This window comes from Ovis aries, chromosome 5, assembly GCF_016772045.2.
Source record: "Ovis aries strain OAR_USU_Benz2616 breed Rambouillet chromosome 5, ARS-UI_Ramb_v3.0, whole genome shotgun sequence".
NCBI classification, from domain to species: domain Eukaryota; kingdom Metazoa; phylum Chordata; class Mammalia; order Artiodactyla; family Bovidae; genus Ovis; species Ovis aries.
In genome coordinates, this window is record NC_056058.1 from 43308144 (window position 1) to 43332472 (window position 24329).

Sequence of the window (24329 nt, forward strand, 5' to 3'; positions counted from 1 at the left end):
AGGGAAAATGCTGCTGCTGACACAAAATACAACACCTGTGCCAGGGCCTCTGACCAGTGGTGTGGACCAGCCACAGTGGACAGTTCCAAGGTGCCTCCACGTGTCACCTCCATGGGTTCTGGCCAGAGGCACCAGGTCCCCAGGGAATGCACACTGCTGAGGCATTGACTCAGGTTTCCCTCCAGGCTTGGCTCTAGGGCAGCATTCCACACCTTTGGAGCTTTTCCCCTTTCAGATGTTATTGGGATTCTTTTGAAGCTATTTAAACAATGGTGCTAATTTGACAGGCACCTGAGAGGTATACTCTAAGCTGTGGTTAATGAGCTGGCTCTATACGCGGCAGGTATCCGTGTCCTGATGAGGTCGTCTGCAGCCTCATCTGGCTGTGGTGATGTTTAGCTCCTTAAAGGAAGCCAAGATGCTTTCCCAGGCTGTACCCTCAGACACGTGGAAAGACAGCTTTCATTTCCAATCTTCATCAAGTGCTCAAAACCTTCCTCAAATACCCAACAGCAATGAGTACATCTTGTGCCCACAGTCTTGGTTACTAAACACCATTCCTCAATAAAAGGAACCAAAGCTTCTTGGAGAAATGGCTGATAGCAGGACTAGAAAAGGACAAGGACACTTTCTGAAGAAGTGTTCACGACAGGGGCTTGTCAAAAGCACACAGGACATCAACTTGAAGGCATTCCCAATGGCCATACCTGGGACAGCATGAGTAACAAAATACAGTAAGGGATTATAACCTGTACAGTAAAATAAATGTCTAAGAATCTATACTGATACAAATAACTGATCAAATAAATAAAAGGTGGTGAAGGAAGGACTCTTCTTCACAGTAAAATCTCAATAAATGTAGAAGGGATGATGGGAACAGAAAATCACCATTTGCCAAACATAACTGTTACAGGCCAGAATCACTGATGGATCCAAATACTTGTTGAGTCAAAGTATAAAAAATAAAATATCTGCATGGTCTCAAAGCATCTCCCACACAAGATACTGGTTAATTATGAAGAGAAAAAAAATGTTTTACAGATAAATCTGCAAACACCACTTTAATCAAGTGACCCAGTAATGAGGCACATTAGCATATATCTCCTGATGTCATACAGCAAGATGGAGAGAACACAACATGAAGTCTGAGGTTGTCACAAATGCACAACCTGCATTTAACCATGAGAAAACATCAGACAAATCCAAATCAAAGGATTCTACAAAGTAATTGGCCAATTATCTTTCAAAGTGACAAAGTCATAAAAGATAAAGACTATGCCCCAGGAAAAATGATAGGATACTGAAAGAGGAACTCCCCAGATCATAGGTGCCCAACATGCTACTGGAGATCAGTGGAGAAATAACTCCAGAAGGAATGAAGGGATGGAGCCAAAGCAAAAACAGTACCCATTTGTGGATGTGACTGGTGATAGAAGCAAGGTCCGATGCTGTAAAGAGCAATATTGCATAGGAACCTGGAATGTCAGGTCCATGAATCAAGGCAAGCTGGAAGTGGTCAAACAGGAGATGGCAAGAGTGAACGTTGACATTCTAGGAATCAGCGAACTAAAATGGACTGGAATGGGTGAATTTAACTCAGATGACCATTATATCTACTACTGTGGGCAGGAATCCCTCAGAAGTAATGGAGTAGCCATCATGGTCAACAAAAGAGTCTGAAATGCAGTACTTGGATGCAATCTCAAAAACGACAGAATGATCTCTGTTCGTTTCCAAGACAAACCATTCAATATCACAGTAATCCAAGTCTATGCCCCAACCAGTAACGCTGAAGTAGCTGAAGGTGAATGGTTCTATAAAGACCTACAAAACCTTTTAGAACTAACACTCAAAAAAGATGTCCTTTTCATTATAGGGGACTGGAATGCAAAAGTAGGAAGTCAAGAAACACCTGGAGAAACAGGCAAATTTGGCCTTGGAATATGGAATGAAGCAAGGCAAAGGCTGATAGAGTTTTGCCAAGGGAACGCACTGGTCATAGCAAACACCCTCTTCCAACAACACAAAAGAAGACTCTACACATGGACATCACCAGATGGTCAATACTGAAATCAGACTGATTATATTCTTTGCAGCCAAAGATGGAGAAGCTCTATACAGTCAGCAGAAACAAGACCAGGAGCTGACTGTGGCTAAGATCATGAGCTTCTTATTGCCAAATTCAGACTTAAATTGAAGAAAGGAGGGAAAACCACTAGACCATTCAGGTATGACCTCAATCAAATCCCTTATGATTATACAGTGGAAGTGAGAAATAGATTTAAGGGACTAGACCAGATAGACAGAGTGCCTGATGAACTATGGAATGAGGTTCGTGACATTGTACAGGAGACAGGGATCAAGACCATTCCCATGGAAAAGAAATGCAAAAAAGCAAAATGGCTGTCTGAGGAGGCCTTACAAATAGCTGTGAAAAGAAGAGAAGCCAAAAGCAAAGGAGAAAAGGAAAGATATAAGCATCTGAATGCAGAGCTCCAAAGAATAGCAAGGAGAGATGAGAAAGCCTTCCTCAGTGATCAATGCAAAGAAATAGAGGAAAACAACAGAATGGGAAAGACTAGAGATCTCTTCAAGAAAATTAGAGATACCAAGGGAACATTTCATGCAAAGATAGGCTCGATAAAGGACAGAAGTGGTATGGACCTAACAGAAGCAGAAGATATTAAGAAGAGGTGGCAAGAATACACAGAAGAACTGTACAAAAAAGGTCTACACGACCAAGATAATCACGATGGTATGATCACTCACCTAGAGCCAGACATCCTGGAATGTGAAGTCAAGTGGACCTTAGAAAGCATCACTACGAACAAAGCTAGTAGAGGTGATGGAATTCCAGTTGAGCTATTTCAAATCCTGAAAGATGATGCTGTGAAAGTGCTGCACTCAATATGCCACAAAATTTGGAAAACTCAGCAGTACACAGGACTGGAAAAGGTCAGTTTTCATTCCAATCCCAAAGAAAGGCAATGCCAAAGAATGCTCAAACTACTGAACAATTGCACTCATCTCACACGCTAGTAAAGTAATGCTCAAAATTCTCCAAGCCAGGCTTCAGCAATATGTGAAGCGCGAACTTCCAGATGTTCAAGCTGGTTTTAGAAAAGGCAAAGGAAAAAATAAGAAAAGGCAAGGGAACCAGAGATCAAATTGCCAACATCCGCTGGATCATGGAAAAAGCAAGAGAGTTCCAGAAAAACATCTATTTCTGCTTTATTGACTATGCCAAAGCCTTTGACTCTGTGGATCACAATAAACTGTGGAAAATTCTGAAAGAGATAGGAATACAGACCACCTGACCTGCCTCTTGAGAAGTTTGTATGCAGGTCAGGAAGCAACAGTTAGAACTGGACATGGAACAACAGACTGGTTCCAAATAGGAAAAGGAGTACGTCAAGACTGTATATTGTCACCCTACTTATTTAACTTATATGCAGAGTATATCATGACAAACGCTGGGCTGGAAGAAACACAAGCTGGAATCAAGATTGCTGGGAGAAATATCAATAACCTCAGATATGCAGATGATACCACCCTTATGGCAGAAAGTGAAGAGGAGCTAAAAAGCCTCTTGATGAAAGTGAAAGAGGAGAGTGAAAAAGTTGGCTTAAAGCTCAACATTCAGAAAACTAAGATCATGGCATCTGGTCCCATCACTTCATGGGAAATAGATGGGGAAACAGTGGAAACAGTGTCAGACTTTATTTTGGGGGGCTCCAAAATCACTGAAGATGGTGACTGCAGCCATGAAATTAAAAGACGCTTACTCCTTCGAAGGAAAGTTATGACCAACCTAGACAGCATATTCAAAAGCAGAGACATTACTTTGCCGACTAAGGTCCGTCTAGTCAAGGCTATGGTTTTTCCTGTGGTCAGGTATGGATGTGAGAGTTGGACTGTAAAGAAGGATGAGCGCCAAAGAATCAATGCTTCTGAACTGTGGTGTTGGAGAGTCCACTGGACTGCAAGGAGATCCAACCAGTCCATTCTAAAGGCGATCAACCTGGGGATTTCTTTGGAAGGAATGATGCTAAAGCTGAAACTCTAGTACTTTGGCCACCTCATGCGAAGAGTTGACTCACTGGAAAATACTCTGATGCTGGGAGGGATTGGGGGCAGGAGGAGAAGGGGACGACCGAGGATGAGATGGCTGGATGGCATCACTGACTCGATGGAGGCGACTCTGAGTGAACTCTGGGAGTTGGTGATGGACAGGGAGGCCTGGCGTGCAATTCATGGGGTCGCAAAGAGTTGGACATGACTGAGCGACTGAACTGATGCCCCAGGTTAGAAGAGACAAAGGACACTTTGCAATTAAAAGCAATGTAGAATCCTGAACCAGATCATGAATGAGAAATAAGACATCAGAAGGACAAAAGATTAGCTAACAAATCTCCTGGTCTGATAATTATATGAGATATTAACATTAGGAGAAGGCAAGTAAAGAATATAAGAGGATTCTGTACACTATTTGTGCAGCATTTTTATATATGTTAAGTATAAAAATAGTTAAATTTCCAAATAAAAAAACTTTTTGGTTATGTATATATTACTGCAAGTCCTAGAGTCGTCTCTGCAAACTCCCCAAAGGCAGTGAGCAAACCCTTTACAAATTCCAAAGTGTGCCACCTCAGGGCAGCAAGCAAAGTCCTAAACAGCAAATTCAAGCATGTGGGCACATCCTCCAGCCCTTGTGCTATCAGTGTCTTTCTGGATAACTTCTCCCATCACGGTGCCTGGGGGGAAGCAGACAAGCAGGAAGGCCATGCTCCTACAGGAGAAACTACAGCAGAGATGAGAACAAGGTAAATTCAGCTCCTGGCCAATAATCTTCAGACCATCCATAATCAAGTTATAAAAAGACTATAATCTAGAGGCAGGATCCCAATGTGCCCAGTCCTTGTGGTCACCCTGCACAGGGTCTGAACTCGGGAGCGTCTCCCTCTAATAAATATTCATTGGAAGAAGAAAAAGGAAGGAGAGAGAGAAGAAAATAACATCAAATGGCAAAAAATGGAATTCAGAATGCCACTGAACCACGCACCTAAAAGATAGTTGAGGAAGTAAATTTTATGTGCATTTTACCATAATTTTAAAACTAAATAAGAAATGAAATTCAATACATGCCCTTGAGGCTTATCATCAGTCTGCAAAACAACCTTCTCAGACCTAAAGGACCCAACTGCTGAGTAGAAAAAAACAAGAGTGTGTTCTGGAAGAGAACAACTCCCTCAGTCACTGTGAAAAGCTCCAGGAGCTGAGGCAGACCAACACATCCTCTTGCCTCCCGTGCTGTGCTGTGCTTCGTCACTAAATCATGTCCGACTCTTTGCAATCTCATGGACTGCAGCCCACCAGGCTTCTCTGTCCATGATATTCTCCAGACGAGAATACTGGAATAGGCTGCCATTTTCCTCCTGCAGAGGATCTTCCTGACCCAGGGATCAAACCTGCATCTTCTGTGTCTCGTGCACTGCAGCACTGATGGCTCATTACCTTCCCTGATGGAAGACCGAGGTCCTCAATAACCAGCAAGCCTAATCTGCCTGTGGCTGGAGGGCCTGAAGCAGAAATGTGCAGCCTCAGGAGCCACCTTGCAATTAAAGCCCACACACTCTCAGTGTCCCTAAGTAGGAAGCTGGGGAAAGGGCTCTCCAGCCTGAAAAAAATAAGGCTAGCAACAGCAACCCATTAGCCCCTGCTTCCAAACACCGCCCTACAGCCTTGGCCACTTAACATTACCAGCAGCCTCACTCACAAGGAATGGAGCATCACTGGACCAGAAATCCTGCAGCCTCCTCAGCTGAGGCCAGTAAAACAATAACAAACAGCACAGAATGAACCTCACCATAAAACACTGCTAAGTGTCCTTAAGGAGAAAACAGATGAAATTCTTACCCAGTGTTTGGTGAGAAGGATGAATCGAAGGTCAGCTTCAGGCCACGTGCAAGCTGAACAGAAAAGAAATTCACCAACAGGGTTAGTCACAAGACAGGCCAGCAGACGTCACTTGGTAAAACTGCCTCTTTCCACAGATGACCATTACCTGATCTTCCACAGTAATCTCTGTGCCTAGTGTGTTGTCAGTGTTCCATTTCTCTGTAAACGTCAGGCCATATTCAGTCCATCTGTACTTGGTTTCCAGGCTGCCCGTCACTTTGGTGGTCTCGGTGTTGGCTGAACCTGAGCTCGTAAATTCCTTTAAAGAAGACAGTCACAGCCTGCATGCCAGCACTTCATTCTGCATCACTCCACCCCTAAATGGACTGCACTTTCCTTTATGCAAAAGGTGAGACCCTGAACGTCTGGGTGCAAAAGCTCCATCTATAATTCAATTAGATATTTAAAGTGTCAAAAAGGCTTCCCCGGTGGCTCAGTGGTAAAGAATCCGCCTGCCAATATAGGAGATGCGAATTCTATCCCTGGGTTGGAAAGATTCCCTGGAGAAGGAAATGGCAACCTATTCTGGTATTCTTGCCTAGGAAATTCCAAGGACAGAGGAGCTTGGTGGGCTACAGTCCATGGGGTCGCAAAGAGTTGGACACGACTTTGCAACTAAACAACTATTTAAAGATGGAATCCGCTAACTAAAGGAATCTTACGGAGAATTCTATATCAAGAGACAGCTTCCTTCCTCCCCTGCAACTCTTCAGTCTGGACAGGAAGGCATCATGTCCTCTTTCCATCCTGTCTCCAGGCTCACACAGAGAAAAGGCTTTGAGCTAAAGCAGACATTGCAGTAATTCTACCCAAAACTTCTTCCTTCCAACAATTACTACATGCACAATCTAAAAGATACTACTAATTTTTTTATTAAATAATCATGTGGTATGGAACACAGGTCAATATTTGAAATAAGATACATAAGGAAAAATAAATCGGAGGCCTGCCTCATATTCCTATGAGTATTAATAGGTGGTGAATTGGGGACCTAGTGGCTTGGTTCCCCTGGACCACCCATTCCACAGAAGAGGCAATAAATGTGACAACCACAAGTTGCCACAATCAGAAAAGTCCCTTTGCTTGCCACTCAGATGGAAGTTATTTATTATTTACTGATCTACAATAAATATCCATACTCCGTGTGGGCCAGACAACTTACCAATCCATTCTCGGATTTTGTTTTCAGATCAAGTTTTATTAAGCCAAATCCTAAAGAAAGAACATGGTCACTGTTAATAGGTTAAATAACTCAAGAGCAGCATCTCTGCCTCCCTTAGGAAATCTTAAAAATGCCATGAGTGCAGAGGGCACCAGTCTCCACTGCTGCCTGCCTCTGTGGGTGGAGCTTGGTTGCCATGGAGACTGGTTGCCACGGAACAGTGGCAGAGGGAACAGGCACAGCCCCACCTGCAGCCCCAGCGGAGTCTGAGAAAAAGGTGTGTGACAGCATGAGCACCAGCCTAAGGAAAAGCTAAATTTAGAAGCCGCAGTCCACCGCAGCGGCACCCAGACCTGCTCCCGCCTGGGAGAGGAAACAAGAAGGTCCACTAGTCTGAGCAATTCGCTCGCCGACCTGAACTGGGTACGCAACCAAAACTGCCTGACTAGCCATAGAAGGCTTATCTCTTTCCCCTGACATGAAGGTTCTAAGAGCTGACTGACCCAGCTCTCTCCAACTGTGACGGGCAGAATACCAAACAAGCGGACCCAGTCTCTGAGCTGAAGGGCCACTCCATGCAACACTCACCATAGCCCTTGGTGAAGACATCCCTGGCAGATTTGCCAAGATCTGCATACGTGGGAGGCACAGCCATCTTCTGCTATAATAAAAGAATCACCATAATAAACACTCTGGAAATTACAGATATTCATTTTCCACCAATAAAAATCATCAGCACTGACTTCCAGGTACCTTTTTCCCCCACGTGTGGACAAAGATACCTGTGCAGTCTCCTGCTGCTTCTGCGGCCAGAGGTGGAAACACCCAGTAGGTTTTTATTGACAGCAGACCAGTCTGACTTTAGAGACCTCTTCTCTTAGGTATCCCCAGGATTAAGCACAGGCCCAGAATATGGCAGGAGTCAGTCAGTATTTGCTAAATGAATTGATTGTCAAAGACACACTCCCATGAGCCAGCTACTTTACTGAACTGCAGGACTCTTGCCAATGAAACATTATCTTCTTACAAAATATTGACTGCTAGGACATTAAATACACTGAATAGAAATCAGGGCTTTTCAGAGTATCATATTTTCCAAACAATTCTAATTTCATTCATTCAACAAACATTTATGGAGTACCTACTATGTGTCAGAATGGACTCAACATTTCACAAAACATTTGTATTTTATGGGAACCCACTTTTAGAGTATCATATTCCTCACAGAGGAAAGAGTAAAACCTACCTACCTAACTAGGCAACTTTTTCCCATGGAAGGAAATGCAAACACATCCCTCCCAAATTTAATTCAAACAAACATCTACTGAGTACCACTGTGACTTTATTTTTAAAACCGACTCTCAAAGTACTACTTGGGATTGATGCATATCACTATGTCAGTCAACAAGCATTTATTAAACACCTCAGTGTTCAAAGAAGGCAAGAACTCCCAATAGTCCTCACCCTAAGGACCACGCTGTGTTGCTGGGAGCCTCCGCATTGACACATTATGTACCCAGAATTAAGACTCTAATCTGGACGGCACACACCCCGTGCTCCACCCAGGATGAGAGGGGAACGTGAGAAAGCATTATCTTCTGCATCTTCTCCATCTCCAAAACTGTTAGCCTCAATTGGCCAAAACTCCAAGTAACCCAAAGATGTATCTATTTTAAATACAGGACACCTAAATTACCCAACGGGAACTGCATACACCCCGTGTAAAGTCACATACACATGTACCCACGTAAACAAACATCCACAGGGCATGTTCCTGGTTAAGTGGGAAACCAGTGAAAAGTGGTCCAAGTGATCCCGGGGAAGCAGCGTCACAAGTGTAAGTTCAGCCTGACCAAAGCCTTAACTTCAAAGACACTGCAGGGAGCACACAGAACCCACGAGCATAATGTTTAAAAACAAACCAACCTGCAAGCCTCCACAGTTTAAATTATAAAACTGCGGTCCAAGTCCTAGTTTACTTTTTTTCAGAGGTTTTGCTAGCTCTGTCCCAGCTCTCTTTTGTATCAGAGCAGAGAGGAGCAGCCCAGTAAGCTGTTTACGTGATCCTATTTTTATTGCTGTTGTTATTTCTCGCACATGATTAGGCTGGAACCAAAGACAACTCAGCCCACATTAGGATCAGGGCACAAAGAACACAGGGGAAGACCCATTTTAGGCTGCTTCGACTGGTTTTTTCCCAAGTCTGTGGACCTCCCTCTCCCAACCAGTTCCCCCTTCACCCCAAACGAACCCCGTAGGCACACCCACCCCAGGGACAGACCAGGAAACCAACCACCAGGCCCTCCCTGCTTTAGCCCACAGATGGGCCTCGGCCCCTCCCAGGAGAAGCAAGGAAACAACCGGGGATTGACGGCTAAGGTAACAGAGCCCCAAGGAAACATGCAGAATGTCTCAGCAAAGGGCCCCAAACATTCTGCACACACACCAGCACTAACAGTTATCAGTGGACAGAGGACCCCTCTTCAGTGCCGTCCCCTTCCCACCTGGGCACAAACTCAGCCCCAGCCGGGTGACAGGGAGAGCGGTCCAGTCCCAACATCTCCAGGTCAGCTAAGACCCCCTGTACCTCAGGGGTCAAGGCCTTCCCAAGTACCCTCCCCTGGCTCCAGGACCCACCTCACCAGGCACATGCGACTTTCACATCTGGACCAGTCCATCCCTCAGGAAAGAGGCAGAACACTCATCATTTAATGCTCCCCAAATGCCCTTGCTTATCCCTAATCCCCAAAACTGAAAAGCAAAGCCACCTGTCAAAACACACTCCACCCACAGCAAAAATCACCCTAAAGTGGCCACTAAGGAGATTACCATCCAGGACAAGAGAGGTAGGATGGCGGAGCGAGCGCACATAAGACCAGGCCCTCCTTGCATCCCCAGCACAGCAGCTGGCAGGGAGGGCGCACAGGAGCCAGGGGCTGAGTGGAGCCAAACCCGCTCCTCAGCCTGAGGCAACACCCGCCAAGGAGAGCATGACCCTGCCGCCCTCTTCGCCAAAGGCTCCCTACAACTGCGTGGCTGTAGCTCCCCCTTCTGCTCTTCCTGTGGTCTTCCTCTTTGCCTGCCTCTTGTCTCTGGCTGCACTTATCTGACAGGACCGAAGCAGTTCCGCCTGTTTGAGCTCAGCCTTCTTACAACGGCAAACAGCACCCAACACAGTTCTCAGCACCTGCTTCAAAAACAATCTGACTGTAGAAATAATGATTGCCACCCATGCTCTCTCAGGCCAGGACTGGAGGGGGAGAGAACTCAGTACCCTGCTTTCTCACTTAACAGCCTGCCTGCACTGACTCACTTAACAGCCTGCCTGCACAGGGCTGAACCCTGGTCCTGGCCCCTCCCACCACCTGGATCAGCTCCAGACCACTCCCCATCATCTCTGCAGCATCCGTCCAAGCGTCTTCAGAAAAGGGAGCCATCGAGTGCTGCTGGTGAGGTGTAAACTGGCGCAGCCACTGCGGAAAACAGTATGGAGATCCTTTAAAATGTCACATGATCCAGCAATTCTACTTCCAGTGTTCATCCAAAGGACACAAAAACACGAATCCGTTAAGACATGTGCACGCCTATCCTCGTCGCTGTACTGCTTACAACAGCCGAGAAATGGAACAGCCTACAAGCCCATCAACAACTGAATGGACACTGAAGATGTGGCACGCATGTGTATGTGTGTCTGTGTGTGCATCCACACACGTGACATAATACTGCTCAGCCACTGAAAAAAAAAAAGATGAAATCTGGCCATTTATGACAACATGGATGGACCTTGAGGGTATCATGCTAAATTAAATGAGTCAGACGGAGAAGACTTTTATGTAACCTCCATCTTGGAGAGACATATCCTCTTTGAGTCCCCTGTGATTTCACTCATATGTGGAATGCAAAAAGAAGAGACAAAAATAAATGAACCCAAACAAACACAGAGAACAGAGTAGTGGTTACCAGAAGGGAAAAGGGTGGTGGGCGGGGGCGGGGGCTGAGGGTGAAGGATCAACTATATGGTGACAGACAGAAACTCAATTTTTGGTGGTGAGCTCACTGCAGTGGATACAGAAGTAGAAACATAAGGATGTACACATGAAGCACAGACTATCAGAAGCTCAGCTTCCCGAGACTGAGCATAAAACAGGATACTCTGACATGGGCAGGCAGCCAGCCCTGGACAGACGGAAACCAGAGGGGAAGGCAAGGCCCCGGGTCTCTACCTGGGTGATGGCTTCAAGGCAAAGCCTGGGAGCATGGTTCCCAAAGATAAGTGGGAAGCAAGAAATGGCCATGTCAGGCTGAGCAGACCTGCCTGTAGTCACTGATGACTTTGGGAAAGACAAATAAGTCACACCAGAAGACAGGAATCACTGGTTCCCCTCCACTGCCTGCCAGCCTACCTACCCAACACTCCTTAGCTGACCTTGAACAGATTATGCAAGCTCCACTCCAGCTGAGGAATGAAAAGCCAGCCCATACTGGAAGCTCAGAAGGGAGAGATAGTGTATCGCCCAGCAGGATCTGCGTAACAGTTATGTAACCTCCATCACGGGAGGACACATCCTCCTGGACTCATGAGCTACATGACAGTGGCAGCTTCTCTGCTCCCAGCTCCCCACTACCCCTAAAAAATGCACACCTGCCCCCAGATCACACCACTGGACTCAGAGCATCCCAGAGCCTGGCATGCGCACATTTATCCAAAATATGGACAAGGCTATGTGTGCAAACATGCCAAGGCCCAGTAAATAGCAGGTATTCAGTATAAATGTCTGTTTAATGAGTAAATGTGCAGCAAGCATCAAAGTATTTTTACAGTAGAAAAAAAGGAAACAGTATCTGATAATAGGGACAAGTAAACATGTAACCAGGAGGCAGGAGCTCCGCCCACTGGGAAGCTGCAGCCCCAGCACAGGTGGGCAGGCGTGCTCAGAGGGACTCTGCAGGGGGCGACAAGGGCTCCACCCCTCTGCTGGGCTTTTCTGGTGGGTGGGGGTGGCTGCCAGGGGTGGACCCCAGTCATGTCTAACTCTTTGCAACCCCATGGACTGTAGCCCGCCAGGCTCCTCTATCCATGGGATTCTCCAGGTAAAAATACTGGAGTGGGGGCTTCCCAGGTGTCTCAGTGGTAAAAAATCCACCTGCCAATGAAGGAGGCACAGGAGACATGGGTTCAATTCCTGATCTGGGAAAATCCCACAGGCTGCAGGGCTACTACGCTTGTGTGCCACAACTACTGAACGTGTGCTCTTGAGCTCGGAGCCACAGCTACTGAATCCACGTGCCATGACTACTGAAGCGCGTGGCCTGGAGTGTGTGCTCTACAAGAAGCCGCTGCATGGAAAAGCCTGTGCACCCCAACTACAGGACAGCCCCCGCTCACTGCAACCAGAGAAAAGCCCACGCAGAGACGAAGAGCCAGCGCAGCCAGAAAATAAATAAACAGAATTATTTTTTTAAAAAATTCTGGAGTGGGTTGCCATGCCCTGCTTCAGGGCGTCGTCCCGACCCAGCGATCGAACCAGTGTTTCCTGCCTCACAGGCGGATTCTTCACTGCTGAGCCACCCAGCAAGCCCACCACGGATGTTGGGGAGACCCACAACTAACGTGCCCCACCCTCACAATGGCCTAAGGAATGCTGAACTCAAGCTGAGGAGACCAACCAAGCGCCTTCAGAAGACAGCACTGCCACTTCTAACCTCAGAACCAAGCACGGACTTTGTTCAAAGGGCTTCAAGGAGCCACATTACAGAGACCGACACATCTGTGTTTGGGAAGGTCACTCAACCAACAGATTTGCACAAGTACAAATGACAGTACCTACTGCTGGTGAAAATGATCACTCCCGTTCTCGCCAAGCAGGAGACTACAGTACAGTACAGCGCCCGAGGAGCCCACTGCTGGCAGCGCCCAAGGGGACACGCAGTAATCCTAGTGGCCATGCCACTGCTAAGAACACACTTGCAGGGGCACCCAGTGCTCACGAGGGTGCTCACTGCAGGGTTGTTTTTAACACGGTACCCAGAAGCAACCTAAATGTCCACCACCAGAGAAACAAATGAATAAAAATTATGGTGCTTGCAAACTAAGGCACACCGTGTGGTAACCAAAAAGGATGAGGGAGATTTTCACACGGTGGCACAGACAGCCACTAACACGTCAATGAAAAAAGCAAGTCACAGAATACGTATAACTCCATGTGGCTGAAGGAAAACTTACTGTGGCTACCTCAGAGCTGCTTCTAGAACGGAAAAGGGGATTAGGAAAGGAGCGAGATTAAAATAGCATTTTCGTTTTTGATTCTATTTAATCACTTAAGTTGTCTGGGCACTTGGTAATTTTTTTCTAAGCTAAGAACAGAAAATTTAAAAACCTAACAAATGTGTCTGAAATTAAGTCACACTGCAAAAGGCTGCTGCAGCAGAAGTACCAGAAGGAAAAGCTCTCTCAGTGTCGATACTGGTTCCAGGAAGAGAGTTAAATCACAGAGGTGGCAGGGTTAATAGGTAAGGCCTGCGGGGGGCACATTCGACCCTCAGGTGACCAGCTGTAGCTTTGGCCACCCTGCCCAGAAGGCAGGAGGAGGGCAGAGCTCCCTAACTTCAGTGTGTGCGACTCGCCTGAGGCACTGACTCAGAAGCCTCCTTCCCTGCTTATCACACAGGCAGGGCATCCCTCAGATGCCACAGAGAAGAGTGGGCTGGCTCCCTGCATCAAGCACCCACCAGAATCCCCCACTTTGAAGTATGCTCTTTTCTCCGCAGAAGCTCCCTTGGAAGGATGCAGGCAGCAGGGCCTTGATGCCCTCAGAGAGCCAACGACCACTGCAACCGCTGATACAGAGAGCGGAGTGGCCACGGGTCCAAAGGGCTCAGGCAGGAACAGCTCAGCTGAGAGCAAGTCTTCTGAACACAGGTAACACCCAGTGAATCAAGAGACAATATTTTCAACGACAAGGATATAAGAAGACCAGGACCTAAACATCAAGAGCCACCTGCCATGGAATTTCTCCACTCATCTGAGTACCCAGGTAGCAGGGCGCAGTGACTACTGGAAGGGGCTACGAGACTGGCAAAGGCTCTAGCTGTGTGACTTTGGACAAGCCACTGGTACGCTTAGGGTCTCATTTTGCTCATCTATAAAATGGGGCTAACAACAGAGTCTTTCTACTGCTGTTGTTGCAAGGATTAAGTAAGGTAAACAGAACACGGAGAATTGTCTGACACACAGTGAGTACCCGATAAATGGTAGTGCTGCCACAACCCCCTACTCTAGACACTCTTTGTTTGCCCCTCCAGATGCACTTTCCTCCTGCGTCCTAATCTGTGCCCAAAGAACTGATCCTGTGGGCTGTGGGGTAGGCTCAGCCAACAGGGAGTACCAGCCTCAGGTGGGCAGTGACTTCCCTCTACTCAAGGCCACAGCTCCTGCCAAAGGGCCCCCTCCTGGTTCTAAAGGACCCAGAGGCCCACACTCCCTCTCAGGTCCCCCACACTCTGCCCACACCTTTGCAAATGATCCCTTCATCATGCTTTCTTTAATTACCCCGTGGGAGTGTACCTCTGATTCCCACAGGTCCCTAATCCACACACAATCAATCACCATCAGCATCACCATCTTTGGTTCCCCTTAGGAAGGAAGACTTGTGCAAAAGCCTTTGGCTCTGCTCTTTCTTTTCCTTTTTTTAATATTTATTTATTTGGCTGCCCTGGGTCTTAGTTGTGACACTCATGATCTTCGATCTTCCTTGTGGCATGGGGGATCTTTAGTTGCAGCATGTGGGATTTAGTTTCCTGACCAGTGATCTAGCCCCTGCATTGGGAGCACAGAGTCTTAGCCAGTAGACCACCAGGGAATTATCAGCTCTGCTATCTCTAACGCCATTCTGGACAATCTATGGAGGGCAGAACGGGGCCAGCCTATAAGAGGAGCATCCGACCAGCCAGGGATTAGAGCAAAAGCAACTCCTCCAAACTCTGGGGCCCAGGAAAAGAAACTTCTCCAGGAGGAGGCCAGAGCTGCTCTGAAAGCCAACACGTGAGGCCAACACCATCAGGAGCCTCGCTACACCCACACTTTCTCACCAGAAGAGGCAGCCCAGGAGAATGGCTTTGACTGGATCTCCGGGATGCTGGCAAAGCAATGCCCGGGCTCGGGGAGGTCTGTGCTCTCAATGCGGCTGTCCTCCTCCCCACACCCTTCCATGAGTGTCTCACAGAGGGCAGCCAGGCTTTCCAAGCGTTGCTTCTATTTTAAAACACCCTGGAAGCGGAGCCACCACCGGCACAGCCTTCCACAAGCCTCGAGAGAATGTAGCTGACTTGGGGACACCCTGCCTGCCCACCCACCCATCAAGAGGAGAAGACCTGGGCTGGCAGGCAGCATGCCAAGGTCTGGGTCCCAGGAGCCCCTGAGGCTCCTGCCCGAGCAGGAGGTTTGCTGCCTGGCTTGCCCCAGTGGGGGTAAAACAGACAGTGCTTGGGCGGGTAGACTCGAGAGTCCAGCACACCTGAGTTCCCATTCTACTCCACCACCAGTCTCTCGTTCTGAGATCTTAGGCAGGTCGTAACCTATCTGCATCTCATTTCTCTTCAGTTCCAGGGCAGAGTAAGAGTACTTGACTCAGCAGCCCTCTCAAGGACTAAATGAGACTGCTGGTATACAGCACTTAGTACGGCAGCAACTTAGTACATAAACAGCTAAGCAACAACACAGTAGCTGGGACCCAGAAAACATGTAACAGGCACAGGTAGTATTTATTTAAGATTGTCACTTTATGTTTCCTATCATAATTACAGCTGCTGGGCAGGCTGCCAAAAGGTCATCCTGAATCACAGGGTCCAGACTCCTCCCCAGCCATAATGAGGCATTGTTTAGCTGAATACTGTCCAGCCAGGTCCTGGAAGAATGCCTCCCTCCTCATCCCAAGAAAAAACTGACCCTTCTCCTGACAAACACCCTGAGCCACTGCCCTTGCAATAAACAGAGTGACTCCACTGACTGCTGCTCACCCACCCAGGTACACACTCACTCTGATCAGTGTGTAAAAGAGTAACACTTTCCCTCTGAACAGCAAGGTCTACCTTTCAAAAGGCACGCAAATCTATTAGCTCCTCAGAGTGGCACCTTGGAGTGGCAGCTGCAGAGTGAAAGCACCAGGACCGGGGGCTGGCCAGACCAGGCCCTGAATTCCAACACCATTCCCACTGAGCTGTGTAACCTTGGGACGGCTATCTCACCACTCTGTGCTCAAGCCTCCCGACCCACGAAATGGAAACAACAGTACTCCTCCCCCAGGGCTTGGAGGGCAGCGGATTCAACATCATAGTTCATATGTCAACCGGCCAGGAGGGTGCTGAGCAGGCCCTCAATAAAGAATGGCTGAAACGATGATCATCACACTCTTACAGCAGAGAAACAGGAACGAGCAAGTAACTCAGCCTGTGTACTAGACCCTGTGGCTCATGTCAGAGCTGTGTTGCACAAGCTCAGTCTGCTCCCCAGGACTCTTTCCAGCATAGTTCCAGGCAGAGAGCTAAGATTTCCACTCACCCTCAGCCCTGGGAGAGCAGGCAGTGAAATGGAAGCTTGTGCCCAAGTGCAACTGAGGGGCGACCACAGTGGAGCCCAAGGCTGCCCTGAGCACCCTGAGGGGCTGCCTGCAGGCTTGGGCTGACCCTCAGGCACATGTGCCTCTCTTCCCAAAGATGTCACTCCTTGAGAAATCCCCACTGACAGCAAAGTGGACTTTGGAAGCATCTTACCAGTAAAGGCAGGGGTGAAGATCCCCCATGACCACCAGCTTGGAGGTGGTTGTCCACCTCCGCCTAGCATCCAATGGGGTCAGAGACCCACAGACAACTCCCCACTCCTGGTCCTCCCCTGAGCCCCTCCATTTATCTACAAACAGCCCATGCCTACAGAATAGCAGAAATAAAGTAATCAACTGAGAACAGCCTCCAACCCCAGAGTCAAGCACTTTATTCAGGACAACTCCAGCAGAAGCCTCTGACCCACTCACCACCAGAGAGAGAAGAGGCACCAGGCCCACGGGCTTTAGGAGAACCCCCTTCACCAAAGTCACCCTTCCCCACAAGCCAGAAACACCAGTTCAACAAGCTTCCCAAAGGACTCGGAAAGTCGCAGAATGAGGATAACATGTTCAAAGCAATTATTTCAAATTAGGAAGCAGTTTTGCCTCTCACAGCTCTAGGGCTCTACACACTGCTGTAGCTCCTTAATTATTTGTGACTCTGCAAGACAAAGACTATCATCTTCTGGAAGTGAATGAGATGTGTGTCCCTCGAAGAGGATGTCCATGACCAAGGGACTGTGGGCTGGGCCTGCAGCCACTACACATAACCTTCAATAATCCCACAAATATTGATACTGAGTGAGCACCTACTAAGTCACACGCTGGAATGGCAAAAAAAAAAACAAAAACCTATCCTTCTGTCAAAAGGGTGAGTCTACTTTGGATAAAAAGTAAGAGTACATTTACCCCCACAGACCCTTCTCAAGTACCTACTACTGCCAAGTGGCACCACTCCAAGCACTGAAAACAAAGCTGTATCAGGCTTAAGTCTGACCCTGTAGGAACTCAGTTCAGAGCTGGGATAGAAAGAAGGCAGACCCTGGGCAATGTGCCCTGGCCTTACCAACAGCATATTTAGGCAAAGGAGGAGCTCATTTCCCTATTTTCCCTGGAGAGGGGAGGTGATTCGGCAGCTCCAGGCCTCAGGTGGAACACGCTTAGGCTCAGCCCAAGTCTGCAGCCACATTCAACTTCCTGCTCCAGCCTGACCTTGGCTGTCGGTAAACTTAAAGGCTTTTCATGAATTATCCTGAAAGTTACTCAATGCCTGGCACACAAATGTGTAATAATAATGCCTAAAATAACAGGGGCTACGGTTATTGAACCCTTTCCAGAGCACCACGTGGCACAAAATAGTCTGCAGGGGTGGGGCTAGATTCCGCCAAAAAGTCTCAAGGGTAAGTGTCAAGGTTTCCTCCAAGGCCTTCTCCATATCAGGCACTGTTCTGCACACTGGAAGTTAATCAACTCATTCTTCCCAAAAACCCAATGAAGAAGAGGGATGATTGCTCCATTCTACAGATGAAAAAACTGAGGTTTGGTTTCTTCCCCACTGTGTGACCTTGGACAAGTCACTAATCCTGTTGGCCTCAAATCCAAAGGACTAGCAACCAGTTTCCTGAATCCACCACTGCATTCGGTGAATGAATGAGCCATCGATTAAACAGGAATTTCTCCTAAGGCCAAGGAGACCACAGGGCTCCCCGCGGAACCTCCTTTTACAACGCCTAACCTTCTACCCAGGTCCCAGCTCCGGCCCTGGTCGCCGCGGCCTAACTGGACCGTCGGCCTCCCGTTCCTCCCGAAAGGCGCTGGCACGCGCGGACAGTGCTGGAGGCCAGCTTCTCCGGGCGTGGACCCGACAGGGCGTGCAGGGCCGGACCGCGGGACCACGATCGAGGCGACAGTATGGCTCGCACAGGTCCGTGAGCCCGGCCCGGCGAGCGTAGGTGGCGGGCTGGCCCCTGCCCGACCCGCGCTGGCGGGATCGAGGGCCAGAGGGCGCCTCCGAGGAAGGTCACCTAGACCGGCGGCCGGCCGGGCCTCCACGCGGCGGCCCGCGCCCTTCCGCCCGCAGGTCCCCGCCGGCTCTGGTCCCCAGCCGCAGGCGCCGCGGGATGTCTGGGCTCCCGCTCCCGCGCCCGGGCCGGCTCGCCGCCCGCCCGCCCCGCGCGGCCTGCACTGCCCGCCGCTGACCCGCCAGGCCCGCGCGGGCCACTCCCGCTCCCCGCCCCGGCCGGGCCCTGGGCCCCTCGCCCCCGCCCGCCCCGCGCACCGTCTCCTTCCCCAGCTCCCGGGGGTCGGCCCGCGACCCAGGGCGCAGGCAAAGCCCGGGCCCCTCCGCGCTGCGCCTACCTCGGAAGCGTCGGCAGTGGGCTCCGCGGCGGCTACGGCGGGGGCTGCAGCGCGAGGAACGGAGCGAGCGGCGGGGCGGGGCGGCGCGGACCGCGGCGGCGCAGACCCGCCCCGACCCGGCGCGCCCGGCCCGCGAGCTCCGCCCCCCGGGCCCTCCCGGGACCCCGCCCCGGTCCGGCCCGGCCCGAGTCCGCTTCCAGCCCCCGAGCCTCGGGCCGACCTTCCAGGCACCGCCCCACCCAGCCCGGGCCCGCCGCGGATGCTGTGCCCGCGGCGTGAGCGGGAGCGCGTGATTGCCTGCGCGCGCCCGGGCACAGCGCGGCGGGACGGCGTGGGACCGACGTGCTCAGGGCTGTGTGCGTGCGCGGGGACACGCTTGTCGCCGCCCGCGCCGGCCGTCCCTGCTGGAAATCTCGCCTGGTTGAAGGATTCGGGGAGGGAGGCAGGGGTCTTCCGCTTAGCTAAGCAGTGGCCGAGGTCCTCTGCACCAACAGAAGCCACGCGGGGCTCTGGATCTCCTGCTCGGCCTCAGGGCTGGGAGACAACACCCCCTCCCCCGGGACTTGATGTGGCGGGGGGCGCTGGACCGCGGCCTGGCCTGGGCGGACGAAGTGACCCCCAGGTCCCCCACCCCTCGCCAGCAGAGCCCGCTCGGGCTGTTAAAGCGGGTTCCGAGCCCCTGAGGGCAGTTACAGCTCTGGCCAGAGTAATGGGCGCCCGAGGCGGCGCGGATACAGAGTAGCGCCCACGAAGGCTGTTCCTCGGCTCTTGGCTCCCAGCCCCTGACACAATGTTTCAAGCTCCTCTGACCCCGCTTCTTGCCTCTCTAGGCTCGCAGATCCGGATCCCGACAGGGGCTTGGAACCCAGCGCGCAGAGAAAACCCCCGTGCGCCGAGCATGCACTCAAGATGGGCAGACAGTTTAAACCGCTCGCATTGAGAAATGAAAATCTCGTTTTGCAAGAATGTCCTCCTGCTGAGTCCAATGGCGCGCGGACTAGCTGAGGGCTCCTCCAACAGCCCTTCTCCAGGCAGGGCCTGCCTCCCCTCCCGGCGTGGTTAGAGTGCGCAGTCTCCCTACCAGGCCTGCGAGACCCACCCCTAGCGGACTTCGAGAATTAATGAATTCCTCCTGCTGCTGCTAAGTCGCTTCAGTCGTGTCCAACTCTGTGCGACCGCATTGACAGACGGCAGCCCACCAGGCTCCACCGTCCCTGGGATTCTCCAGGCAAGAACACTGGAATGGGTTGCCATTTCCTTCTCCAATGCGTGAAAGTGAAAAGTGAAAGTGAAGTCACTGAGTCGTGTCCAACTCAGCGACCCCATGGACTGCAGCCCACCAGGCTCCTCCGTCCATGGGATTTTCCAGGCAACAGTACTGGAGTGGGGCGCCACTGCCTTCTAATGAATTCCTAGCCAGGTGGGAACTCTGCACATCGTTCGCCTTCAGCCAGCAGACGTTCTCCGAGGCTTGAGGCGTCCTGGGCCCCCCTGGAGGCGGCGCCAGTCTATAGAATCAGGACACTCGCTCACAAGCAACTGTGGCACAGATTAGAGTAGGCAACTGGGGCGTGGAGAGAGGCAATCAGGTCAGGCTACTGGGAAAAGGTGGCAGCTTCAGTGCGGGAAGTGGCAAGTGGTGTTACATCGTCCTGGGGTGTTGAGAAAGAAGGCAGCTTAGGCAGGGGGCTGGGGGCAGGGGTGGGGGTGGGGAGAAGAACAGCGCCCTGGCCCCTGGAAGGGCTAAAGTCTTACTGAAACTATGAGGAGGAGTTCCTGGGCCCCTTGAGGTGCTGGAGAATAGAAGGCCCACGCCACAACTCAGCCCAGGTCCATGATCTGTCCCATGACTGACTGAGGACTCCGGGCTCCCCAACCTGGCCGTCCTCACCTGCACAGCCCACTCCTGGAAGAGGGTCTGAAAAGCCTCCGAGTCACCCACCAGTGCAGTGAGGCAGAGTTGGGGGCAAGAAGGACTCAGGGAGGCAGGCAGGGCCAGACTCTGGAAAGACAGGGCTTCAGAACCCTTACCTGAGCTAGGAGCAGCTGCCTTCCCAGGGTCAGTAAAGCCCAGGTGTGACATTTGAACCAAATGTCCAAGGTGCCCCTCCCCTCCAGCACCTCCCTGTCAATCCCCCTTCCATGCCCTTCGGCCTGGGGAGAATGCCCCATGCTCCTGGGGCTCCTCTAGGTACTACTTACAGTTTAATCCACCTGAGTGCCCTTTGAGTGACATGCTGGCTGTGTGACCCTGAGCAAGAGGTCTAGTCTCTCAGTTTCAACTTTAGAGGGTCGTTACTCATGTATGAATGTGAGAGTTGGGGATGACAGAGGACGAGACGGTTGGATGGCATCACCAACTCGATGGACATGAGTTTGAGCAAGCTCCGGGAGTTGGTGATGGACAGGGAAGCCTGGTGTGCTGCAGTCCATGGGATCTCAAAGAGTCGGACATGACTGAGTGACTGAACCGACTAACTGACCGTGAGTTTAAAATGGGAGACATAGAAGTAAACACTCAGAAAACTGTGAAAGGACCAGGCTGGTCACAGAAGCCCTGAGGTCCAAGTGTTGACCCCTCCGCACCGCAGTCCTGATTAAGAGCTGAGTAAAGGTAGCCTATCCTACCAGGCTCACCACACCGCCAAGAGCCCCTCCGCCAGCCCACCTCCACTCCTTCTGCCACAGCTGATTGGGATGGGGATGGGCACCAAGAGCAGCCAATCAGGTCCTCTCTTGCAAACTAGATCAAGCCTAAACATTATCCTTTGGAGGAATGACCCTTCTCTTCCTCCTTTGAGTTGTTGTTCAGTCGTTAAGTCGTGTCCAACTCTTTTGGACCCCATGGACTGTAGCATGCCAAGCTTCTGTGTCCTCCACTGTCTCCTGGAGTTTGTTCAAATTCATGTCCATTGAATCCATGATGCTATCTAACCATCTCTTCCTCTGTTGCCCCCTTCTCCTGCCTTCAATCGTTCTGAACTGAGCATCAGGGTCTTTTCCAATGAGTTGTTTCTTCATATCAGGTGGCCAAAGTATTGAAGTTTCAGCTTCAGCATCAGTCCTTCCAAAGTATATTCAGTCTTGATTTCCTTCAGGATTGACTGGTTTGATCTCCTTGCAGTCCAAAGGACTCTCAAGGGTCTTCCCCAGCACTACAGTTCAAAAGCATCAATTCATTGGTGCCTGCCTTCTTTATAATCCAGCTCTAACATCCATACATGACTACTGGAAAAAGCATAGCTTTGATTGTACAGCCTTTGTCAGCCAAGTGATGTCTCTGCTTTTTAATAGCCACTGAACAACAGCAACAACAACAGGGTGAGAGAAGGTGATGTAACAACAGAAAGAGAGATCGGTGAGAAAGAGAAGCTAGAAGATGCTACAGGGCTGGCTTTGAAGATGTAAGAAGAGGCCATGAGCCATGTGATGCAGGCAGCCTGGAGAAGCTGGAAAAGGCAAGGAAATGGATTCTTCCCTCAGGACCTCTAGAAGGAACCAGCCCTGCTGATAACTTTAGGCCAGTGAGACTGACTTTGGACTTCTGACCTCTAGAAATGTAAAATAATAAATCTCAATTATTTTAAGCCTCTAATCCTATGACAGTTTGTTATGATGGCAATAGGAAACTAATGCACGAAGCCCTGGAAGACCATATTAAAAATGATTTATTGGAATGCTGTCTTAGCTCAGGCTGCTATATGTAACAGAAGACCAGGTGGCTTAAACAAGAGCCATTTACTCCTCACAGTTCTAGAGACTGAAAGTCTGACATCGAGGTGTTAGCATGCCCAGGTTCTTGCTAAGAGCCTTCTGCCTAGTTACATCCCTGCAGGGTCTTCCTTGGTGTGCAGAGACAGAAAGATCCTGTGTCTCCTCTCCTTTTCATCAGGGCATGAATCCCATTGTGGGGGCCCACCCTATTGACCTAATCACCTCTCTAAGGTTGCTCCTCCCAAGACCTTTCAAATTGGTGATTAGGGTTTCAACAACTGAATTGGCGAGAGGGGGGGTGGGGTGGGAGCGTGGAGCACAAACATGCTGTCCATAATAAATGGCAAGATTCCCAGTGACTTTTCTCTTTTACATTCTCTACTTTCCAACTTTTAAATAACGTGGTAAACATATAAAAATCAAACAACAATAAAAAGAGGCAGGGACTCCTGCTATATAAAGCTAATTGCAGTTTGGAGCACAGACCTTCCTACCCTTGTGTGGCCAACCCAGACCTCTATCCAGGCCCTGCACTGGTACTTGTCAGGTCCCCTACGAGGGACACCAGTGCGTGTGCCTTTGCACATGGGTGTGGGCTGTGGGGGTGGGAGTGAGGGTTGTGAGTAGGATGGGCGTGTCCTAGAATCCTACCAGAGACCTCTGAGCTAAGAGAAGCAAGAGTTTCTCCTCTGCTCGGCGTGTGCTGGCTCCTTAGAGAAATGAAGAATACCAGGGGGAATTCAGCTAGGGCCCCCTTTTATTGCAAGGGATAAGAAACCCTTTCCCAGACCCCACCAGAGAGTGAACACATCTGCTTTTCCCTAAAGGCAGAAATGGAGTTGCCTCTTCCCCAGCACTTGCATACTTACATTTACTGAAAGAAGGTCTGATGAAGAATTTCCAATTTCTTTTTTTTTTTTTTTTTTTTTTGAGAGAAGGCTCTGTGCTGGCAACTTAAACCAAGAGTTGCTCTTTCTTTTTTTAAAAAAAATTATTTACTTTTGGTTGCGCTGGGTCTTCGTTACTGTGCGTAGGCTTTCTCTCGTTGAGATGAGCGGGCTTCTCGTTGCAGTGGCTTCTCTTGTTGCAGAGTACAGGCTCCAGGGTGCGAGGGCTCAGTAGCATGGGTTTAGTTGCCCCACAGCATGTGGGATCTTCCCAGACCAGGGATGGAACCTGTGTCCCCTGCATTGGCAGGCAGATTCTTATCCACTGTACCACCAGGGAAGTCCCGCAACTTCTTCATCACAGACTCTGCTAACAGGCACAGCTTGGTTGCTTTTTGGTTTTGTTTTTATTTAAATTGTGAGTGAGGTCAAATGAAATTTAAATGGTTGTGTGTCTGACACCAACCTGGTAGGGCTGCCCAGAGGTGCTGGCTCCAGGCATTGTCTGTCCAGGCCCGCCATGCAGGGAGGAGTGGTTTACACACTGCACACGCACAAGCCACGTGGATATGTGGGGCTGAAATTCCGGCCACGCACAGATAATGGAGACTTCGGTCCCGATGAGACTGCGTCCACCACAAGGAAAGGCCTGTG

At 49.9% G+C, this 24329-nt stretch overlaps 1 protein-coding gene across 8 annotated transcripts in view; it reads right to left on the reverse strand.

Moving 5' to 3' along the window:
- VDAC1 (voltage dependent anion channel 1) overlaps positions 1-24329 on the reverse strand; it is a 34536-nt gene that overhangs the window by 9491 nt on the left and 716 nt on the right. The window contains exons 1-5 of one of the 8 annotated variants that reach the window (XM_015095470.3): positions 19075-19110; positions 7709-7778; positions 7121-7170; positions 6065-6217; positions 5917-5969 (exon numbers count right to left, since the gene is read on the reverse strand). In XM_015095470.3, the coding sequence (XP_014950956.1) occupies positions 5917-5969; positions 6065-6217; positions 7121-7170; positions 7709-7775 (323 nt within the window). In that variant the 5' untranslated portion in view covers positions 7776-7778; positions 19075-19110. 8 annotated transcript variants of the gene reach the window in all.